Below are 20554 nucleotides of genomic sequence, written 5' to 3'. Positions count from 1 at the left end.
GTATCTATCTTTGACGTCTCCATCCACCAACTATGTGTTGTTGGTTTGGTCAGTGTCAGAAATCACAAGAGTTTGAGCACTGAACATAACATAAAAAGGCAGGAATCTTTGTCATGTGGGGCAATAAGTTTCCATTGATGCCAAGTTATAATTGCTAAATACATGCAATTATTCCTTTTCAGAAACATCTGATTCATATTAATCCTTTAAAACAAGCAGAGGGAATCCATTAGTTGTAGTTTGGAATTTTGTTTGCCAGTTTCTGTACCTTCCCACAGATTTCATGTTTCTGACATTAAAGAACTATGCTGACGGGAAAAAGTGTTTTTTATATAAAAATTTAAGATTGTTCAGAAAAATAATCATAATCAAATGAACACGACTTTATCTAAAGCGCTTTCTGGGTGAAAAAGAAGAACAAATTTGTGCTAATGGTCATAAAATTTATAGCAGAGCAAGCCATGTATGTGATAGTCGTAGGAGATGAAGTGCAGTAAATTTTGAAATGGAATGATCTAGCATGACAATGGAAATTTGGGATAGAAACGAAATTCAATCTCCTATAATATTAAAACTAGCATGTTAATATCCAACGGCTCGTGTTAGGGAATGATAGGCTTCTTCCATCAATACATGTTAACGGATGATTCATCCCAAGTATGGAGAGCCTCCTGAAAACATCATCATGCAATGCATTGAATCAAAACTATAAGCAACGGTAATATCGATAAGTTTCGATTGTCGAAACTTGCTGAATGAAATCAGATAGAAGAGCCATCACTTTTCTCAAAGTTTCTCTGTTGTATTCAAGATCTTGTAGCTGAGCAAAGACCCTCAGCATAACACCCGCCAACGGATTCATGGCCTACAGGCATCTAACTACCACAACATTGAAAAGGAAGCACGATGGATGGTAACAAAACGTTGGAAAGTAATTAGTTTACCAGGTGTTGTCAGATACGCAAACCATGTTGATAGTAAAAAACACCTGATAAATGATGAACAAGCTTGTTTGTTGATCCTCTTAGCGAAACAGCCTTTGCACTGATCTCTTAGGCACTTTGCCCTCAAACTTCAATCTTCTATAAGCTTCTCGGATGTGGCAAGGCCTGATTGGGCCAGATTCTTTTCTTTCTGTCATGACCATTCTAGCTGCAAACCACCAATGGTAATTGGTGAAGAAATTTTCCGGCTGCCAGTTATGCTTTACCAACAACTGCATTTACCAAGAAGATTTAACTACGACCGGAGAAAAGTGCATGTACCTTTCTCAACAAGTTCACCAACAAACATTTTTGCTATCCCACACACGACAATGGTCATTGGTAAAGAAATTTTCTGGCTGCCAGTTATGCTTACCAACAACTGCATTCACCAAGAACAAACCTTAAGTCAATGTATCATTCAAATCGTGTTTTGCGATATTGAAACAAATAATTGAGCCGTGGACTTAAAGCTAGCTCCAGTACATATGATGTAAGGAATCTCATGTCCATTCATCAATGACAGGAAAAAATTTCAGCTAATAATCACTACCTTGTAAATGAAATGTTAAAAAATAAAAATTGAAATATAGGCAGTTTAATATATCACCTTTATCTTTTAAAAGAAGCATAATGTAAGAACAAAATTTAGAGCATGTAAAGATACAACAAATAATTATTGACACATCATTATATGATAATAAAAGAAAATTCTTGAGAAAGACCACCAAAAAAACAGAAAACTACTACTAATAATTCTAGAGAAAGCCACCCAAAAAAGCTTTGCCAAGAAGCCTACCCTTCTCATGTTAGACTTTTGAAGTGCAGATCTCCTAAATGATTCATATCTACTCATCTGATCCTCTGTGAATTGTGATAAAATAGTTCTGAAAAGAAGAAAAGATTTAACAGTTTTAGACAGATGCTTCCCTATATTGGAGAAAGGCAATAGAAGTATGAAGGAAAAGATCTTCAATTTTGAAATAGTTATACATAGTCATTTAAAACACTAGAAAACATGGCTGTTCAACTGATACATAGTATTTGAAAAACAGAACAGGAATATGGAAAGAGAAAAAGGGAGTAGAAGAACTCACTGCATCTTGGCCATTTTAGCAGGGTCAGCACTAGAAGGGAACTTACTAAGCTCAACCTCCACATTTTCCTCTTCTTCGTCATCATCATATTCTTTGTTCTTGTTGGTGACTGCAGCAGCGACATTAGCATTAATACTTGTGGAGTGCAACTTAGGAGTTAAACTCGATGATGGATGAGAGGGATTTTTGCTGTTGGAACCGATGTCATCATAATCATCATCATCTACAAGAATATTCTGTCCACCGTCGGTTTGATTCTGGGTTTCATTTGGAGCTTGGCTGTTCAACTCATCCTCACCAACTGGGGAATCAGGTGGCGATTCCTCTTGCTCCTCCAATGCTGCTTCAAATGGATCCTTCGATTGCTTCATTCTATCTGACAAACCATTGCAAAGGTAATGCACATAAATCACATGGTAGAAAGAGAAAGACCACTAGATGGTAAAAAGATATCAACAGTTAGGGAGATATAAGGGTTCCACTCTATAATTTTACAGGTAGGTGCTAGAGTAGGGATTTAAAAATTAAGATGAGCAGCAGGGTTTTGGGCCTTTGGCTAAGGTTTAATGTTAGAGTATAGAGAAGAACAAACATGTTTTACAGGTCCGGAATAAAAATATGCATGTTTCAGAAATTCAAGCAGATGCATGTGGAAATGAATAGAACAACAAAGATGCAATATTGCCAACGATTGCTAATTCTAATCAAGACCGGAAAAAAAGAAGAAAAAGAAACAACTGAGATTCTAGATCGAAATGGCATACCTGGGCAATAGCAATCAAGCCTGCCCAATTCCAGTCCACCAATTTAACTATTATTTCATTATTAAAACAAAACAATGTTAATTTAATATGCTTACATCTAGTTTATCTGGAAGGTAGACTGCAATGAAGAGCCCTCACCATCTCTTCTATCCTTAACCAGATTAGGGACACAGTCAAATGTAGAATAGAGCAGATGGGCTTCAATGGATCCAGGGAGGCATTGTTAATAAAATGCTCCTTAAGAACTGGGGGGAAGATGATAAGATACCTGTATAGCTATTCTTTGTTCTTATTGTCTTTTTATTGATGTTATGAACTTATGCGTAGCTTGCTGATCAATTCAGCAAGTTCCCTTTGTAGAACGCGAATATGCTAATGAATACAAATCTCATTTGTCAAAAACCAATAATATTTCAAAATTTAACAGTGAGAAAGAAGATACTTTAAATTGATGAACATAGTTTAATCATACAATAAAAGGTCTAAAAGTCAATGCCCAGGCATGCCCGAGTTAGGGCGGGAGCGGAGAGAGCCCAGGTCCTTAGATACATCTAATTTTGAATATAAACTCCTAAATACGGTTAAAACGAATAAAATCCAAATAATGCGCATACTGGTATTTGGCATTAAGAAATTCAATTCAAGAAAATTTACAGGAAGGTGACCACTTAAAATGAAATAAAGCAGAGAAAGTCAAAATCACCAAATGAATTAAATATATGAAAGAAACCAAAGCAATGAATTTAAACAAAGAAACAAGGAAAATGCAATCAAGAAACGTCTAGTGCTTCCCTAGGAAAATTATCACTTACTGGAATACATAGGATTTCAAATGAGCAAAAGAAAGCGAAATCAAATGATAGGGCATTACCCAAAAGGTTGAAGTAGTTACTTCAACTGTAGTTATCTAGGGTTCAACTTCTAGGTTTTGGAGGTCTCCTGTGGCTGAGATATTCGTGCCTCAATCGCTGATGGATCACCGGAAATTCAATTCGCTGAAAGATATCAACCCAATCTGAAGCTTCTAAGATTTCGAATTGGCAAAATTAAAGAGAAACAAGAAACAATTTGAAAGGCATAAATTAAAGAAAAATTTGTACGGATAACGAATGAGTGGAAAAAGTTACCTTTGCGAACGAGAGAGTGAAATAGATTCGAAGCAGCGTTTAAAGGACGCCCTAATTTAGCTGGTGCGGTTTCATGGAAAACGTAAACATATAGAGTAAAACACAAATTTCATCCCTCAACTATCTTTTCCCTTATATTTTTATCACTAATGGTTAAGAATTTTTAGTTTAATCACTAAAATTTTGAATTGTTCCTACTTTGATCACTCCACCGTTAAATAATTAATGAAGTCATGACATTACCAACTACATCAAAATGGTGTCACTTTGGATTCATGCATAAAATCGATTTTAATTCAAAATGACATCGTTTTAATTTCTAATAAAAATTATTTTTCTATCATTTCTTCTTCTTCTTCTCCTTCCTCCTTTCTTTTTTCTCTCTTAACTTAAACCAACTTAGAATCAACCACCGTGTTGGCTGCCATTATGGCCACTGTCGATCACTTCTACCAAAGGTTGATGAATCTCAAAATATCTCATCAGACTCGTCTCACCCTTCTAAACACAAATCTATTATTCATTTAATTGAAAAACAATCTAAACTCCACAAATCTAGTATTGATACCATCACTGTCAAACATCATCATGCTTTGGTCACCATTCGCATCGAGACCAGTGTTAAATAAAAGCTTTTCCTCTTCCTTTTCAATTCTTTGGTTTATATCTATGTGAAATCAATCCAAAGCCACGAAAACTAAATTAAAGTTTGAACCAAATAATTTCGATTTGTACCCCTTTCACCGTCCGATTGAATAACAATCGAGATATGTTACTCTCTACTAAATGGGCTGTGATTTAACTGTTGGTATCTACAACCAGAGATATAAATGTACTATAACCTAAAATCTTCAGGGTTTACGTTCTTTCAAGAAGAATTTTGGGTTTTCGATGGTAGGGTCGATGAGAGGTTGCAGTTTAAAGTTTAGAGTAGTTTGTAAGAGTTTTAGCACCGGGATAATGACGATGAGATCAATGATGATTTGGGCGATTGATGTGAGTTTAGAGCTAAGATTGTTTCTAGTAGTCATTAAGGATTTAAGGTTGGAATGATCTAGGATGATCAATTGGAATTTAGTTTAGGTTTTAAAAAATTTAATTGTATGATTATTTTTATCTTAATTAATAATATAATTATTTTTAACCAAATTTTATAGAAGTCACCTAAGCAATTCTACATTGTTTCTTATTTATAAATAAATATTTTCTTTTCATTTTAGATTACGTTTGAATAAAAAAAAAGTGTTTTTATACAATTAATAGTAACACATCTATACGATTACAAGCAAAATTAATAAGTATAATGAACACATAAAGTTATAAATATATTTAATATATTTATGTAATCAGAAGCTATCAAATGGTATTAATGATTGAAGACACTAGTTTTTTTCATTTTGTTTTTGTTTTTTATTATTATTATTTTATTTGTTTATTACTATTATATTATTATTATTATTATTATTATTAAAATAAATTTTATTATTTACATTACAGGCCCAAAACCAGACCGGCCCAATTTACAAGCCTAATCCGGTCCAGACTCAAAACTAACCCTAAACCCAATTAGGGTTTATGTCATCTCAGATCCACGCCACCGCTGGGGAAGGATGACAAGTTTCCAGCCGCCCCAGCCAACTGTTCAACTCCCAGCTGCCTCCAGATGCTTCTAGTCGCCCCACTTCTCACGCTACCGACGCCACGTCTCTGCCAGGTGGTCCAACAGCCGCCTCCAGATGCTTCCAGCCCCCCACAAGTCGCAGCTATGGGGTGAGTCACCACATAGCTCGATGACTCACCGAGATTGCACCCATGGGACTGGTCCGACGAGAGCCCCATTGAAACTATAAAGTCTCGGCTCACCTGCAAACAATGAGAGGGGAAAAAAAAGAACAGAGGGAAGAACGAACCAACAACCAAAGACAGATAGCAAGAACAACACAAAACCGAGAACCAACACCAACAACAAACCAACAACGAAAAATAAACCGAGAGAGGAGAGAAACTTACCACGACCATCGGAGCCCTCCAAAACGTCGTCGAACGTTAAAATATCGAAGGTATTATCTTTAGATCTAGAAAATACTATGGGGTTTTAGGAGAAAAGGATACCAGATTTGGCTTTAGGGTTAAAAGAGCTTTGATTTGGTATGGTTTTGTAAATTCCGGCCACCGTTCACGGTGGTCGGCGGCGGTGCTTGGCAACGGATCATGGCTGCCGGCCGATGGTCGACTCTCTCTCCGGAGAGAGAGTCTAGAGAGAACAGAGAGAGTTTTCTCTCTCAGAGAAAGAAAGAGAGGAAAGAAATGAAAAAAAATAACCCATAAAGGCTGGCTGTTGGGTTTATATACCCCTTCCCAAACGACGTCGTTTTGGGGAGGGGTATGTGTGTAATTTCTCTAATGATAAACCCCGTCCGCAACCCTTCAAGTTTTGTAACATTCCATTTTAGTCACTAAAATCGAATTTTAAACTTTTAAATTTGATCTCCGAATTTTATTTTATTTTATTTTAGTCCTGTCCAGTATAAGCTTATATATTTAGGGTAAATAACTGATTTAGTCCCTTGTCATTTAATCAATATTTATTTTAATACTGTATTAACATTTAGGTTAAATCACGTTGTTCATACCTATATTACATAATATTATTAATTATGTCTATTAATTTTTATATTTTATAATTTAGTCACTGATTTTTCATAATTTTTCATTTTGATCCTAAGTTTTATTACTTTTATATTTTAATCTTATAGCTTTTTAATTCTTTTTATTTTGATCATTATTGCAATTTTATTTTGTTTTTAATACTTTCATTATATTTCATTATTACTTTTATATTTTAATTATTGCTTTAGTTATTATTTTATTATTATTTTTATCTTAGTCTTATAAATATATATATATATATATATATATATATATAATATTTATTTTTAATATCAAATAAAAGGACAGTCTTAAAGCAACTAGATGTTCTATTTTGGTATTTTAAATGAATAAATATCTTACTTATAAAAATCAGAAAATACCTATTGTTTTATTTAAATTATTTTATTAAAAAATAATCATATTTTAATATATATATTTATCAATATTAAGAAAGGGCAATCTTAAAGCAACTGGATGTCCATTTTCTAATATTTTTAAATAAAAATAAATATTTTACTTTTATAAATTATATATAAATCTATTTTTTATATATAAATGTTTTATTAATTTTTATTTATTTATTTTATATTAAGAAAAGAGTTGTCTTAAAGCACCTAGAAACCCTTTTCTGATATTTCTAAATAAATAAATATCTTATTTATATATTAATAGATTTTTTAATTATAGTAATAAATGTAAAATAACAAGATTATAAATTAAATATATATCTTCGAATTTTTAAATTTCTAATAATAGAGACAATTTATAATTAATAAGTACCAATTTTGGGCATTGTGGGGGTGTTAATCATTCTCCAAACGTAATCGACCACGAATCTCTTTTTATTATTAAAAAGAACGAATTTTTGGTTAAAACGCAGATCAATTTATCTTTTAACTGATGTTTTCTTAAAAACTCTTTTAAAAGAAAATTTTTAGGTATTCGACCTACCTGACCCAAAAGGCCGATGACGACTCATTAAACATTTTAAAAACCATTTATTCACATCACTTTTCCCGCCAAGTAAAAATTTCGTGCCCGGACGAAAACCGGTTATGACAATAATAAAAAAATATTATTTTTTAAGGCCCCGAATTTAAATAATTACTTACGCATAATATTATTAATAATTTTTTTAATAAATATTATTTTATAATTATCTCGACTATTCAATATATATATATATGACAATAAGTAAAATATATTTTTCATTATGTTGTGGTATACTTAATTATTTTTCTAGCATAACTAAATTATTTAATTAAATAAATATTGTTATAATATGTATGTTTTGGAGATTCCAAAGAAAGTGATCATCATGAGAAACAGAAAGGTCATCATCAAAGGGTATGCGCTGCTGATTTCATTCTCGACGCGTAGAACCAAACCGAAACGGCTATGGATCGTCCAAGCGTAATCCACCCACGCAGGTGAAGCAGCGGGAGACACTTTCTTCTCTTCCATTTATTACAAATACCTCATAAAGCAACACGCTTCTTTTGACCAAAACAGGAAGCGGTGTTTTCAGCTGTCGTTAACAGCTTTCTCTTTTTTCTCTCTATATCTAAAGGTACTTTCTACAGAGTTTCTATCATGTATCTTATTGTTTAAGATAATCACATGGATTTTGAGGATATGAATTATCTCACATGGATTTTGATATTAAGCTCCACAGCTAACTTTTTTTTTCCAGCAACAATATGGGTGCCGGTGGTAGGATGTCAGTCCCCAGCAGCAACAAGGAAGCAAAGGAATTGGAAAGCACCGTTGATCGAGTTCCCTACGAGAAGCCGCCGTTTACTCTCGGTCAGCTCAAGCAAGCCATTCCTCCCCACTGTTTTAAGCGATCCCTCCTCCGTTCATTCTCCTACGTACTCCATGACATGTGTTTTGCCTCTCTCTTTTACTACATTGCCAATCCACCCGGCCGAGTTCTGTCCCTACTCCTTAGCAATCACATTGTAACACACCCAACCCGTATCCGACCCGAATGCGAATCCGAGGTGTCACATTGACTTTTCAAAAATTGTCTCTAAAAAAACCCTGACATTTTTAACTTTCATTAAATAAAATTCGTTGTTTTACATAAAAGAAATCGTTTGGTTCTACAAATCCTATTAGATTATATTCAACTATATCAATTAGTACATGCCAACTACATTCAACATAACAAAATACATAATCACATCTATTTCTTTTCTGATCTGAACTTTGTAAAGGAGAGCTGACATGTCTTGCTCCTCTTAACTTCTCTTCTCGTTTTTCAGAACCTACGTGTGAAACACTCACACGCTAAGTCGATGACTTAGTAAGGCATATAAAATATATAACATAACCATGACTCCTAACAATGAATGCATGTTTTCTACTATCATATCAAACAACCTCATATACACTTTCACATAACACATATATACATACATATACATCATCATATCATCTATGCTTATATACTATTTCATGTCTGTTGAAAACATTTTAATATTTCGATATAACAAATTAAGATAAATGAATTTTAAGATTTTCCAATAAGGTTTTCTAAGAATATTCGATATAATTATTCAAATATCAAAATATTACTCCAAATCTTTTAAAAGTCATTTTTAATCCTTACTCAAGTGTAAAATTAAGTTTTAGTCTTAAAATAATTTCAAAACAATTTTACAAAATATTTCGAACCATTTCAAAGCCAAAAATTCCAGATTGCTCATAGGGAACCGATTCCCCCTGAATGGTTTGGCTCCGAGAATTTCAGTATGCTCAGAGGGAACCGATTCCCCCCACTATTCAACGATCGAATATTTGAATTTTACACTTAGGGAACCGATTCCCCATAAGGGGTACTGATTCCCCCCACGCTCCAAGCCGTTGTATTAATTATTTTCACACTTAAACGGCTCCAATAACTTCATTAATGATCCCCAACGTTCAGAAGTGATTCAAGGTGTATTTAAGCAAGCTTAGAAGCCATTGATCAAAAATAAGAAACATCAAGCAACTAGAATCAAAGAGAAAGCATCAAACCTCAAGTTTGAGCATTTCAAGCCTATTTTTCATTCAATATTCATTTTGCTTTCAAGAAAACTTATTGTGCTCAATTATATTTATTCTTGATTGTTCTTTCTTTGTTCTAGAATTGTGCAAACATATTTGCCTTGTGAGGTTTTTCTTGTAAGTTTGCAAATTTGTAATCTTCTCTTTGAGAAAAGAGTGTTATCAAGAATTGGGGTATATTCTTGAGGGAGTTGTAAGGTTATCTCTTTGGCCTCAAAAGAAAGAACAAATTAGTGAATTTGTTGGAAAATCCTTAGTGTGGATAGCTAAGCTAGTGGACGTATACTTTGGTTGATAAAGTCGAACCACTCTAAATCGCTGTGCAATTACTTTCAATTTTCTGCAAAAGCTTCCACAAAATTTTAATTACCAATTCACCCCCCTCTTGGCCGATTCCGTCAATCGATTAACTCAACAATTGGCATCAGAGCCTAACTCATTTGAAGGTTTAATCACCTCTTGAGTCGATTCGGGAAGAGTTACATTGATAATCAAAGTCATCAATGGCCTCTACTTCAAACTTCGACTCCGGTCTTGATTCGATGCCCGTCAACAAGCCTCATTTCTTCAATGGGGCTAACTATGCCTATTGGAAAAATAGGATGATGTACTTCATTCAAGCAAGTGACATGGGAGCATGGAATATCGTAGAAGAATGATACATCAAGCCTCTCACTCATCCAAGATTGTGGAGTGAAGGAGAGACAAAAATGTTCCAGCTCAACTCCAAAGCCATCCATATCATATTTTGTGCTCTTGGACCAAATGAATACGGAAGAGTTTCATCTTGTACAACCGTCAAAGAAATATGGGACAAACTTCAAGTCACTCATGAATGTACCGATGAGGTAAAGAAATCTAAAATTAGTATTCTAACGCATAGCTATGAAAATTTCAGGATGAAACCAAATGAAGATATCAAAGCTATGACGGATATATTTTCAACGATTGTCAATGGTCTCAAATCATATGGAGAGATCATTTCAAATGAAAATCTTGTGAGGAAGTTAGTTTACTCCCTTCCAAAATCATGACAATCAAAGAATACGTCAATCATCGAGTCTAAGGACCTAACGTCCTTAACTCTTGAAGAACTAATCGGTTCCCTCCTCACTCATGAAATGATGCTTGAAGATGAGGTGGACCACGATAAGATTGACGAGACACCAAAGGAGAAGGAGAAGGAGAAGAAGAAAAATATTGGAGTTGCTCTCAAATCCACAAAAGATGAGAGTGATTCAAATGAAGATGACGATAATGAGGAAATGACATTATTTGCCAAACGATTTAGAAAGTTGATGATGCCCAACCGAGGAAGAAAATTCAAACGTCATGAAGGCTTCAAAACTGAATCGAAGGAGAAAGACCCGATCATTTGTTACGAATGCAGAAAGCAGGGCATGTCAAATATGATTGCCCATAATTGAAGAAAAATGGTCAATCCAAAAAGAAGCACAAGGCTCATGTAGCTACATGGAGCGATGAAGAAGATTCCGATGAAGATGAACAAGAAGTTACAAACTTGTGCTTGATGGCTATCGTGGAAGATTCTAAGGTAACCTCTAACTCATTCGATTTGGATGAATTATCTTATGATGAGTTATTAGAGGATTATAATGGGTTGGCTTCGGATTATAAGAATTTATTTTCAAAATACAAAAATGCTATTTCAAAATTGAAAAACGAAAATAGTCTTATATCCAATACCAACAATGAGCTTGAAAGTAAGATCAAAGAATTGCAAATCAAAATTAATGATTTTGAAAAGAAAAATACTGATTTGCATAACTTATTTTCAAAAGTTCATGATGATTATCAAAAGAAGATTGATGATCTTAAAACTTATTTTAATAAGGTTGGAACAAAAAGTTATGAAAAAGGTGAAAATTCAAAATCCAACTTTGTTAAGAAAAGTTTTAGAAGCTACAATCATAGAAGTCCTCAACGAACCTTGAATGGTAAAATTATTAGGAGTATATGGGTTCCTAAAGAATTCATTACTACTAAAGATAAGGATGCCCTTTATAAATGGATACCAAAGGGGACAAGGATTTTAGAAACTAATGAATATGGACCCAAAAGAATTTGGGTACCAAAAATTAGAAATTAATCTATGCTTGTAGAAAAAGGAGCATTGCTACAAGGCACGGGAAAAAAATCCAAATTCATGGTACCTTGATAGTGGATGCTCGAGACACATGACCGGGGATAAAAATCGGTTCATAGAGCTTAACGCCAAAAATGGAGGAGAAGTGACTTTTGGGGATGATTCAAAAGGTCACATTGAAGGTATAGGTACAATAGGTAATACCTCTTCCATATAAATTAAAAATGTGTTATATGTGAATGGATTAAAGTATAATCTCTTGAGTATTAGTCAATTATGTGATAAGGGATTCAATGTCATATTTGAAACTAATGGTTGTAAAGTCATTGACATTGCATCTAATAGGATTATGCTTGTTGGTCATAGAATAGGAAACATATACATGGTGCATTTAGACTCTATAGAAATGACTAATTTATGCCTAGTTGCTAAGGATGAGCATGATAGTTGGTTATGGTATAGGAGACTAAGACATGCTAGCATGAGTGTTTTGCAACGGTTAGTTCAAGGAGAATTGGTTCGAGGCCTGCCTAAACTAAAATTTGATAATGATAAAATCTGTGATGCTTGTACTAAAGGAAAACAAAAGCGAGTTTCTTTTAAATCCATTAATGATGTGTCAACTAGTAGAGTATTACAATTGATCCATATAGATCTTTTTGGGCCAACTAGGACTACTAGCTTGGGTGGAAAACAATATGCATTTGTCTTGGTAAATGACTATTCTAGATATACTTGGGTTCTATTCTTAAGTACTAAAGATGAAGCATTAGAAAATTTCATCACATTTTCAAAAGTAATCCAAAACGAAAAAGGTTACTCTATCACTAGTGTTAGAAGTGATCATGGCACTGAATTTGAAAATCTTGGATTCAATGAGTTTTGTAATTCTAATGGTATTAGCCATAATTTTTCAGCACCTAGAACCCCTCAACAAAATGGAGTTATTGAGAGGAAAAATTGAACTTTAGAAGAAATGGCTGGAACCATGCTTTGTGAAAATAATTTGCTAAAATATTTTTGGGCGGAAGCCACAAATACCGCTTGTTATATTGTAAATCGAGTAATGATTAGGCCAATATTAAAGAAAACTCCATATGAAATATTCAAAAATAAAAAGCCTAATATTAGCTTTTTTCATCATTTTGGATGTAAATGTTTTGTTTTAAACAACGGTAAAGAAAACCTTGGCAAATTTGATGCTAAAAGTGATGAAGGAATTTTTCTGGGTTATTCCTTAAATTCTAAAGCTTATCGAGTATTTAATAAAAGAACTTTGGTTGTAGAAGAGTCTATACATGTTGTTTTTGATGATAATCTCCTTCCGAGGAAGGATTCTTTTTTAAATGATGATGTAGGTATTATAAATACAAATGTTGTTAGACATGACGTTGGAGAATCATCATCAAAGGAAGAAACGAAAGATGAGGAAACTCATGATCCTCTTGAGAATCCAACCATTGAAGAAAGGGAAATATCTTATCCAAGAGAGTACAACTATGTCAAGGATGGTGAGATTATAGGTGATCCATCAAAAGGGGTAACAACTCGATCTTCTCTTAGAAATATTTGTAATTATGTTGCATTTATTTCATGCATAGAGCATAAGAAAATTAAAGAAGCATTAAATGATGAACATTGGATTATGGTTATGCAAGAAGAATTAAATCAATTTGAGAGAATTAAAGTATGGACATTAGTTGAAAGGCATAGTAATAAATCTACTGTAGGTACTAGATGGGTATTTAGGAATAAGTTTGATGAGAGTGGTAATATAGTGAGAAACAATGCTAGACTTGTTGCTCAAGGGTATACTCAAGAAGAGGCCATAGACTATGATGAAACATACGCTCCCGTAGCTAGGATGGAAGCAATTAGAATGTTATTAGCATTTGCCTGTTTTCATGAATTTAAACTATATCAAATGGATGTTAAAAGTGCATTTTTAATGGTTTTATAAAAGAAGAAGTGTATGTGGAACAACCTCCAGGTTTTGAAGATTCAAAATTTTCGGATCATGTTCTTAAATTGACAAAAACACTTTATGGTTTAAAACAAGCTCCTAGAGCTTGGAATGAAAGATTGTCAAATGTTTTAATTGAAAAAGGTTTTTCAAAAGGGAAGGTTGACACTATATTGTTTTTAAAGAATAAAGGTAAAGATTTATTAGTAGTTCAAATTTATGTTGATGATATAATATTTGGTTCTACTAATGATGTTCTTTGCCAAGAATTTTCTAAGCTAATGCAAAGCGAATTCGAAATGAGCATGATGGGGAGCTCTCATTTTTCTTGGGACTCCAAATCAAGCAAAGAAAAGATGACATCTTCATCAATCAATCTAAGTACGTCAAAGATATGCTCAAGAAGTTTGGACTGGAAAATGGGAAACCTCATGACACTCCAATGAGCTCTTCTACAAAGCTTGACTTGGATGAAGGAGGTAAATGTGTGGATGTTAAATTATATAGGTCAATGATTGGTTCTTTGCTCTATCTAACTGCAAGTAGACCAGACATTATGTTTAGTGTTTGCTTATGTGCTAGATTTCAATCATGCCCTAAAGAATCACATTTAATAGCTGTTAAGAGAATCTTTAGATACCTTAAGGACACTCCTAGTTTAGGACTTTGGTATCCTAGAGACTCTAGCTTTAGCTTGCATGCCTTTTCTGATGCGGAATATGGAAGATGCAAATTAGATAGGAAAAGCACCTCCAGTACTTGCCAATTCCTTGGAAATATGTTGATTTCTTAGTTTTCAAAGAAACAAAATTGTGTTGCATTATCTACCACTAAAGCCGAATACATTTCAGTCGGTAGTTATTGTGCACAAATTTTATGGATGAAACAACAACTTTTTGATTATGGAATTGAAGTAGGTATCATTCCTATCAAGTGTGACAATACTAGTGCTATTTGTCTCACTAAAAATCCCATCCAACACTCTAGAACTAAGCACATTGAAATTAGACATCACTTCATTAGACCATGTCGCTAAGGAATATGTAGTTCTAGAATTTGTTGATACTTTGCACCAATTAGCGGATATTTTTACAAAACCCTTAGATAAGGAAAGATTTTGGACACTTAGGAGAGAATTAGGTTTAACTGACCTATCTTCACTTAGTGTTTAAAAATAATTTTTAGAACTTTTAAGAATAAATGAAAAATGCTTAAAATAATATTTTTGATTGCATTCTTGTTATTAGGTAGGGGGAGTTTATGATTATTAGTGAAAATTAATTGTTTGTTCAAATGATGTTTAATGACAAATTTGATTATTTGAACATAGTTAATTTTCGAAATATGAGTTGCCAATACCACTAGGATTAATTAATTTAGCACTATTGGATGTTTAAAATATAGATTTTTTTTTAAATATTTGGCAGAGGGAATCGATACCCCCATAAGGGAACCGATTCCCCCTTTGAATGGGAACCGATTCCCTCCTTGAGGGAATCGATACCCCCCACGGGTTCTGGATATATCACGACCAGAAAACTCATTCTCTCAAAACCTCTATTCTTTCTTAAACGTCGTTCATCCTCTCTTTCTCTTTAAATCTCCATTTTGCCAAAATCATCAAATACAAGTCGGAATTAGATCGTTCTTCAACTTCTAATCCTTGCAAACAACATCACATTCTCATAAAATCCAAATTTTCAAGGTAATATTTCAAAATCCTCTATTTCATTGATTTTTGAACTTAGGACTAGTTTTGATTAGTTCTAAGATTAACATTACATTGGACATTGGTTATATGATGATTTTACAACCAATTTCGTCAAAAACACTCAAATTTTCAAAACTTTTTTTTTCGAAATAAAAAAATTGAAAATTGTTGTTTTAATTGATGTTTTTGATTCAATTATGTTTTCATAAAAACTATACGTATTATGATTTTCAAACATTATTTTCCAAATAGTTTTTCAAAACATTACCCTTTAAGATTTGGTTTAGAGAACCTTGAAATATTGAGAACTCATTTGAGTTTTGGATTTGATTATATTGCATACATGTGTTTAAATTTGCAGGTTACATATTCTATTTTGATTCTTAAACAATGTCAAATCCTAAATGACCTAGGACATTGTCTAGTAGCTCAAGTCAAAATCGACCTCTTATTCCTCCACCCAATCCAAATAACCCAAATATGACCATTATGAACTCTTGTTTCAACGTACATGGTTGTGGACAAGATCTATACCATATGCACCATACTTGTTTTGAGTCATACAAAATCTGGGAAGAGCGTATCCCTTCGATCCAAGCTATAGAAGATATGAACTTCCAATATCTTCCTACTCTTAAATCCTAGAAGTTTGATAAACTCTTTAAACTCAAACCTTTGGTTTATCATCAATTAGTCCGCATTTTTCTATTCCAATGTGGTATGTGTCCAAAACGAGCGCCGATCTAAAACTATAGGAATTCAATCCTATCTTTTAGGACAATTCATTTTTATTGACTCGGCACAATCACTACCTATTTTGGACTAGATAACTCAGGTTTAATGAAAAAGAGACTGTGGATTCACCCTATAAGTCTAAGGATAGTGAGAGTACCCTAAGAACTCATCGTGATAGATTCCTTAATTATTTGATCTCTTGGTGGTTTAGACCATTCGGAGATAGGTACTCCTCCCTTAGGAACATAGATATATGGTGGATATATTGTATCCAACATAAAAAGAAGATTAATCTGCCACATATCATCTTTATTGAGTTTCCATAAACATTGTTCCTTCCAAGAATATAAAAAACTTTGTTTATGGTTGTCTCCTTAATAATTTGTTTATCAAACTCGGTCTTTGGGTCAATGGTCCCGAACTCAGAACTTTTAATTGTGAAACATTTTGATGTTCATGGATTGTTTTATTTTGGGTGTTTGAATTTGTTGGATAATTGGATATTTGAACTTACATGCTTATATATTTGATTTGATTTTCACTTTCATTTTGAGCTTAATGTTTATTTTTGCATCATTTACATATTAGTTGCATTATGACCAATTTTTTTTACCATTTCACATTGTTTATGAATATTGAATTATGGAACTAATGGCTAATCTTTCTCTTGATTATGATCTTAGCAGCTTAAGCTATATATAATCAATTGGCTAAATGATTTCAAAACCTTGTTTAAAATCTTTTAAAATGTCTTTTAAATTTAACAAAAAGGGGGGATAACTGTTAAAGTAAGGGGGAGTAATTTTTCAAAAACGTCGTTTTTGATTTCAAAATCTTAAAATTACTAAAATGTTTTGTTATATCAAAAAGAGGAAGATTGTTGAAAACATTTTGATATTTCGATATAACAAATTAAGATAAATGAATTTTAAGATTTTCCAATAAGGTTTTCTAAGTATATTCGATATAATTATTCGAATATCAAAATATTACTCCAAATCTTTTAAAAGTCATTTTTAATCCTTACTCAAGTGTAAAATTAAGTTTTAGTCTTAAAATAATTTCAAAAAAATTTTACAAAATATTTAGAACCATTTCAAAGCCAAAAATTCCAGATTGCTCATAGGAAACCGATTCCCCCCATGGGGGTACCGATTCCCCCTGAATGGTTTGGCTCCGAGAATTTCAGTATGCTCAGAGGGAACCGATTCCCCCCCAGGGGGTACCGATTCCCCCACTGTTCAACGGTCGAATATTTGAATTTTACACTTAGGGAACCGATTCCCCATAAGGGGTACTGATTCCCCCCACGCTCCAAGCTGTTGTATTAATTGTTTTCACACTTAAACGACTCCAATAAATTCATTAATGATCCCCAACGTTCAGAAGTGATTCAAGGTGTATTTAAGCAAGCTTAGAAACCATTGATAAAAAATAAGAAACATCAAGCAACTAGAATCAAGAGAGAATCAAAGAGAAAGCATCAAACTTCAAGTTTGAGCATTTCAAGCCTATTTTTCATTCAATATTCATTTTGCTTTCAAGAACACTTATTGTGCTCAATCATATTTATTCTTGAGTGTTCTTTCTTTGTTCTAGAATTGTGCAAACATATTTGCCTTGTGAGGTTTTTCTTGTAAGTTTGCAAATTTGTAATCTTTTCTTTGAGAAAAGAGTGTTATCAAGAATTAGGGTATATTCTTGAGGGAGTTGTAAGGTTATCTCTTTGGCCTCAAAAGAAAGAACAAATTAGTGAATTTGTTGGAAAATCCTTAGTGTGGATAGCTAAGGTAGTGAACGTAGACTTTGGTTGATAAAGTTGAACCACTCTAAATCGCTGTGCAATTACTTTCAATTTTCTGCAAAAGCTTCCACAAAATTTTAATTGCCAATTCATCCCCCTCTTGGCCGATTCCGTCAATCGATTAACTCAACAATGTCCATAAAGTCCTGTGTATTTATCCCACTCAACTTATCACATTTTCCTATGATCATTTAATAATTTCTTCAATAAAATTCTTAATCATATAATTTCTATCCCAAAATCACATATATTATCCCTTATTCCATAAGTTCTATCTATCATATACCCATAGGTTTTGGTGACATGTTCTATATCATATTCTTGTATAACAACTCCTTATATTTTATTAATTCATTTTTCGTATAAGTTATCACATAAACATATATATTTTAGTAACTTATCGTAAATTAACTCCTATGATATTTTCATTGAAATATATATAGTCTTTCCTATACAATTTATCTCATATATTCTTATTCTTATTCCTATATATATATTTTCTATTTGATATATTATTTACTTTGTTTCTATTCTAATATAACTTCCATTATACTATTTCATTCACAAAGTATATTTCACACTACAATCTTAATTATTCTATTCATATAATCCTATAGTTCACTCCCCCATTACATATATACTTATACTTATGGAGTTCACAACATTTCTCAAGTAATTACTCATAACTTATCATATAAGCTCATTTTATTTCCTTATAATCCAGCATAGCAAACAATCATAAATTATAACATTAGACCATGTAACATATGCAATACATTCAACCAATACACTCACTTCTAATTACACAATTATATAACAATCATATTACTTCTTATTTATATTATATCTTTATTGGCCCATGTACACTTTGGAGAACTAAAGATATGTGAGTTTATTAAGGTTGTCACCACAGCTCGAATAATTCCCACTAGGGGCACTGAATATTTGTCCCGAAGGACCACTATATCCCAAATGACCACTGAAAATTCCTGGACTCTTGGCTTGCCAACTATACCTCTAGCTCTCATTTCATAGAACATGGGCATTATGATTTATATAATTTCACATATTTCATATATACACGTTGATCACTTACATGTAGAACATTTCATATGATTCACCTATCATATGTACTTTCTCTTTCATATATCTCATATCACATAGTTCACTTCCATATAAATCACATATCACATATACATGTAAACACTTAATTTCTTATTCATGTAATTCATGTCACTTCTCATATGATTTCATATTCATATATCACATAGCTCATATTACTTTGCATGGATTACAAAAACATATATATTATCATATTTATCATCAAGGCTCTTTCACTTAATCTCTTATACGCGTATATCACATATTCATATCATTCATTCAAATCATGTCACACACACATGCAATAACATATAGCTCAGACACTCATAGAAAATACATGCTCAGGTTCATGAATTCATGCATAACACTATAGGAAATAGACTTATCGCAAGTCTTATTTCCATTAAACATCATATGCTATCTAATATACACTCACCTTGGCCTCACTAAGTTCTAATCCACTTTTATGATTTCCTTTATTTCGATCGAATATTAACTTGATGATCGTTCTGGAACTTGTTCGTGCTTGATATCTACATAAATATACATTTTAAGGTAATTATCAGATATCTACACCTTGTAATTTAATGCTAATAACTTGAACGAATTTAATAGACCAATATTCACTTTTTCCTTTAAGGGTGTATCGATGCACTATGGATGCATCGATACACAAATTAAGTTCGAAATACCCATGCATCGATGCACCCCTTAATGTATCGATGCACCTTCAAAATTGGTCTTAGTGCATCGGTGCATATTCATAGTGTACCGATGCACCTGCCCAGAATAGGCTATTTTTACCCGAAATTCCTCAATACTTTACCCAAATTTTCATGTATAAACCCTTTATTATGCTATCAAACTCATATATAACCATTATAACTAATTTCTAGCATTCCAACACCTTATAATCTCCCATATTTCATCCAAATTCTTAAAGCTAAGAATCATACCAAAATATCAACATGATCCAAATTCAATTCTAATGCTTTAGACTTCTTAATTCTTCTTATGTCAAGTCAAAAATCTCATCAAAACCCTAAAAACCAAACCATATCAAAATTATCTTTAGAACTCATTTTACAAATCCCATCATAATTCACTCATCTTATTGTTTTAAGTTTATATAAGCTTTCCTTAAGCTTATATAACACCCAATTATTCCAACCTAACCTATAAATTCAAGGAATTAACAAGATGAAATCAACTTACCTTTGCTTTGGCTCTCACGGTGAAAAGAAAAAAGAAGAATGGAGAGTTCTCTAGAAACTTTCCCTCATTTCCCACGTTTATATAGCCTACAAAAAGAAAGATAAAAATCTTTATTGTCAAATGACCATTTACCCTTATTTCTTTCATTCTTTACTAAACCATCCATCACAAAATGTTTCTAATAAAGTCCCTAAACTTTTAACTTATTTCAAAATTAAACCCAAAACTTTCAAAATTCATA

General features: G+C 32.8%; 1 protein-coding gene and 1 pseudogene across 2 annotated transcripts in view; one reads left to right on the top strand and one right to left on the bottom strand.

Moving 5' to 3' along the window:
• Positions 1–546: 546 nt before the first annotated feature.
• The window catches only part of LOC120161617 (transcription initiation factor TFIID subunit 11-like), a 24701-nt gene continuing 4693 nt past the window's right edge, over positions 547–20554 (bottom strand). The window contains exons 2-5 of one of the 2 annotated variants that reach the window (XM_039171837.1): positions 2081–2454; positions 1783–1870; positions 1266–1365; positions 547–1152 (exon numbers count right to left, since the gene is read on the bottom strand). In XM_039171837.1, coding sequence (XP_039027768.1) covers positions 1025–1152; positions 1266–1365; positions 1783–1870; positions 2081–2451 — 687 coding nt within the window. In that variant the 5' untranslated portion in view covers positions 2452–2454 and the 3' untranslated portion in view covers positions 547–1024. Of the gene's footprint in view, positions 1153–1265; positions 1366–1782; positions 1871–2080; positions 2457–20554 lie in introns of those variants that run through there. The other variant, XM_039171838.1, reaches the window with a different exon arrangement.
• LOC120162341 overlaps positions 8324–20554 on the top strand; it is a 12919-nt pseudogene continuing 688 nt past the window's right edge.

Source organism: Hibiscus syriacus, unplaced genomic scaffold, assembly GCF_006381635.1.
Source record: "Hibiscus syriacus cultivar Baekdansim isolate YM2019G1 unplaced genomic scaffold, ASM638163v2 tig00111402_pilon, whole genome shotgun sequence".
NCBI lineage: Eukaryota > Viridiplantae > Streptophyta > Magnoliopsida > Malvales > Malvaceae > Hibiscus > Hibiscus syriacus.
Note: the sequence above shows the minus strand (reverse complement) of the source record. Positions and strands in the feature narration are given on the sequence as shown.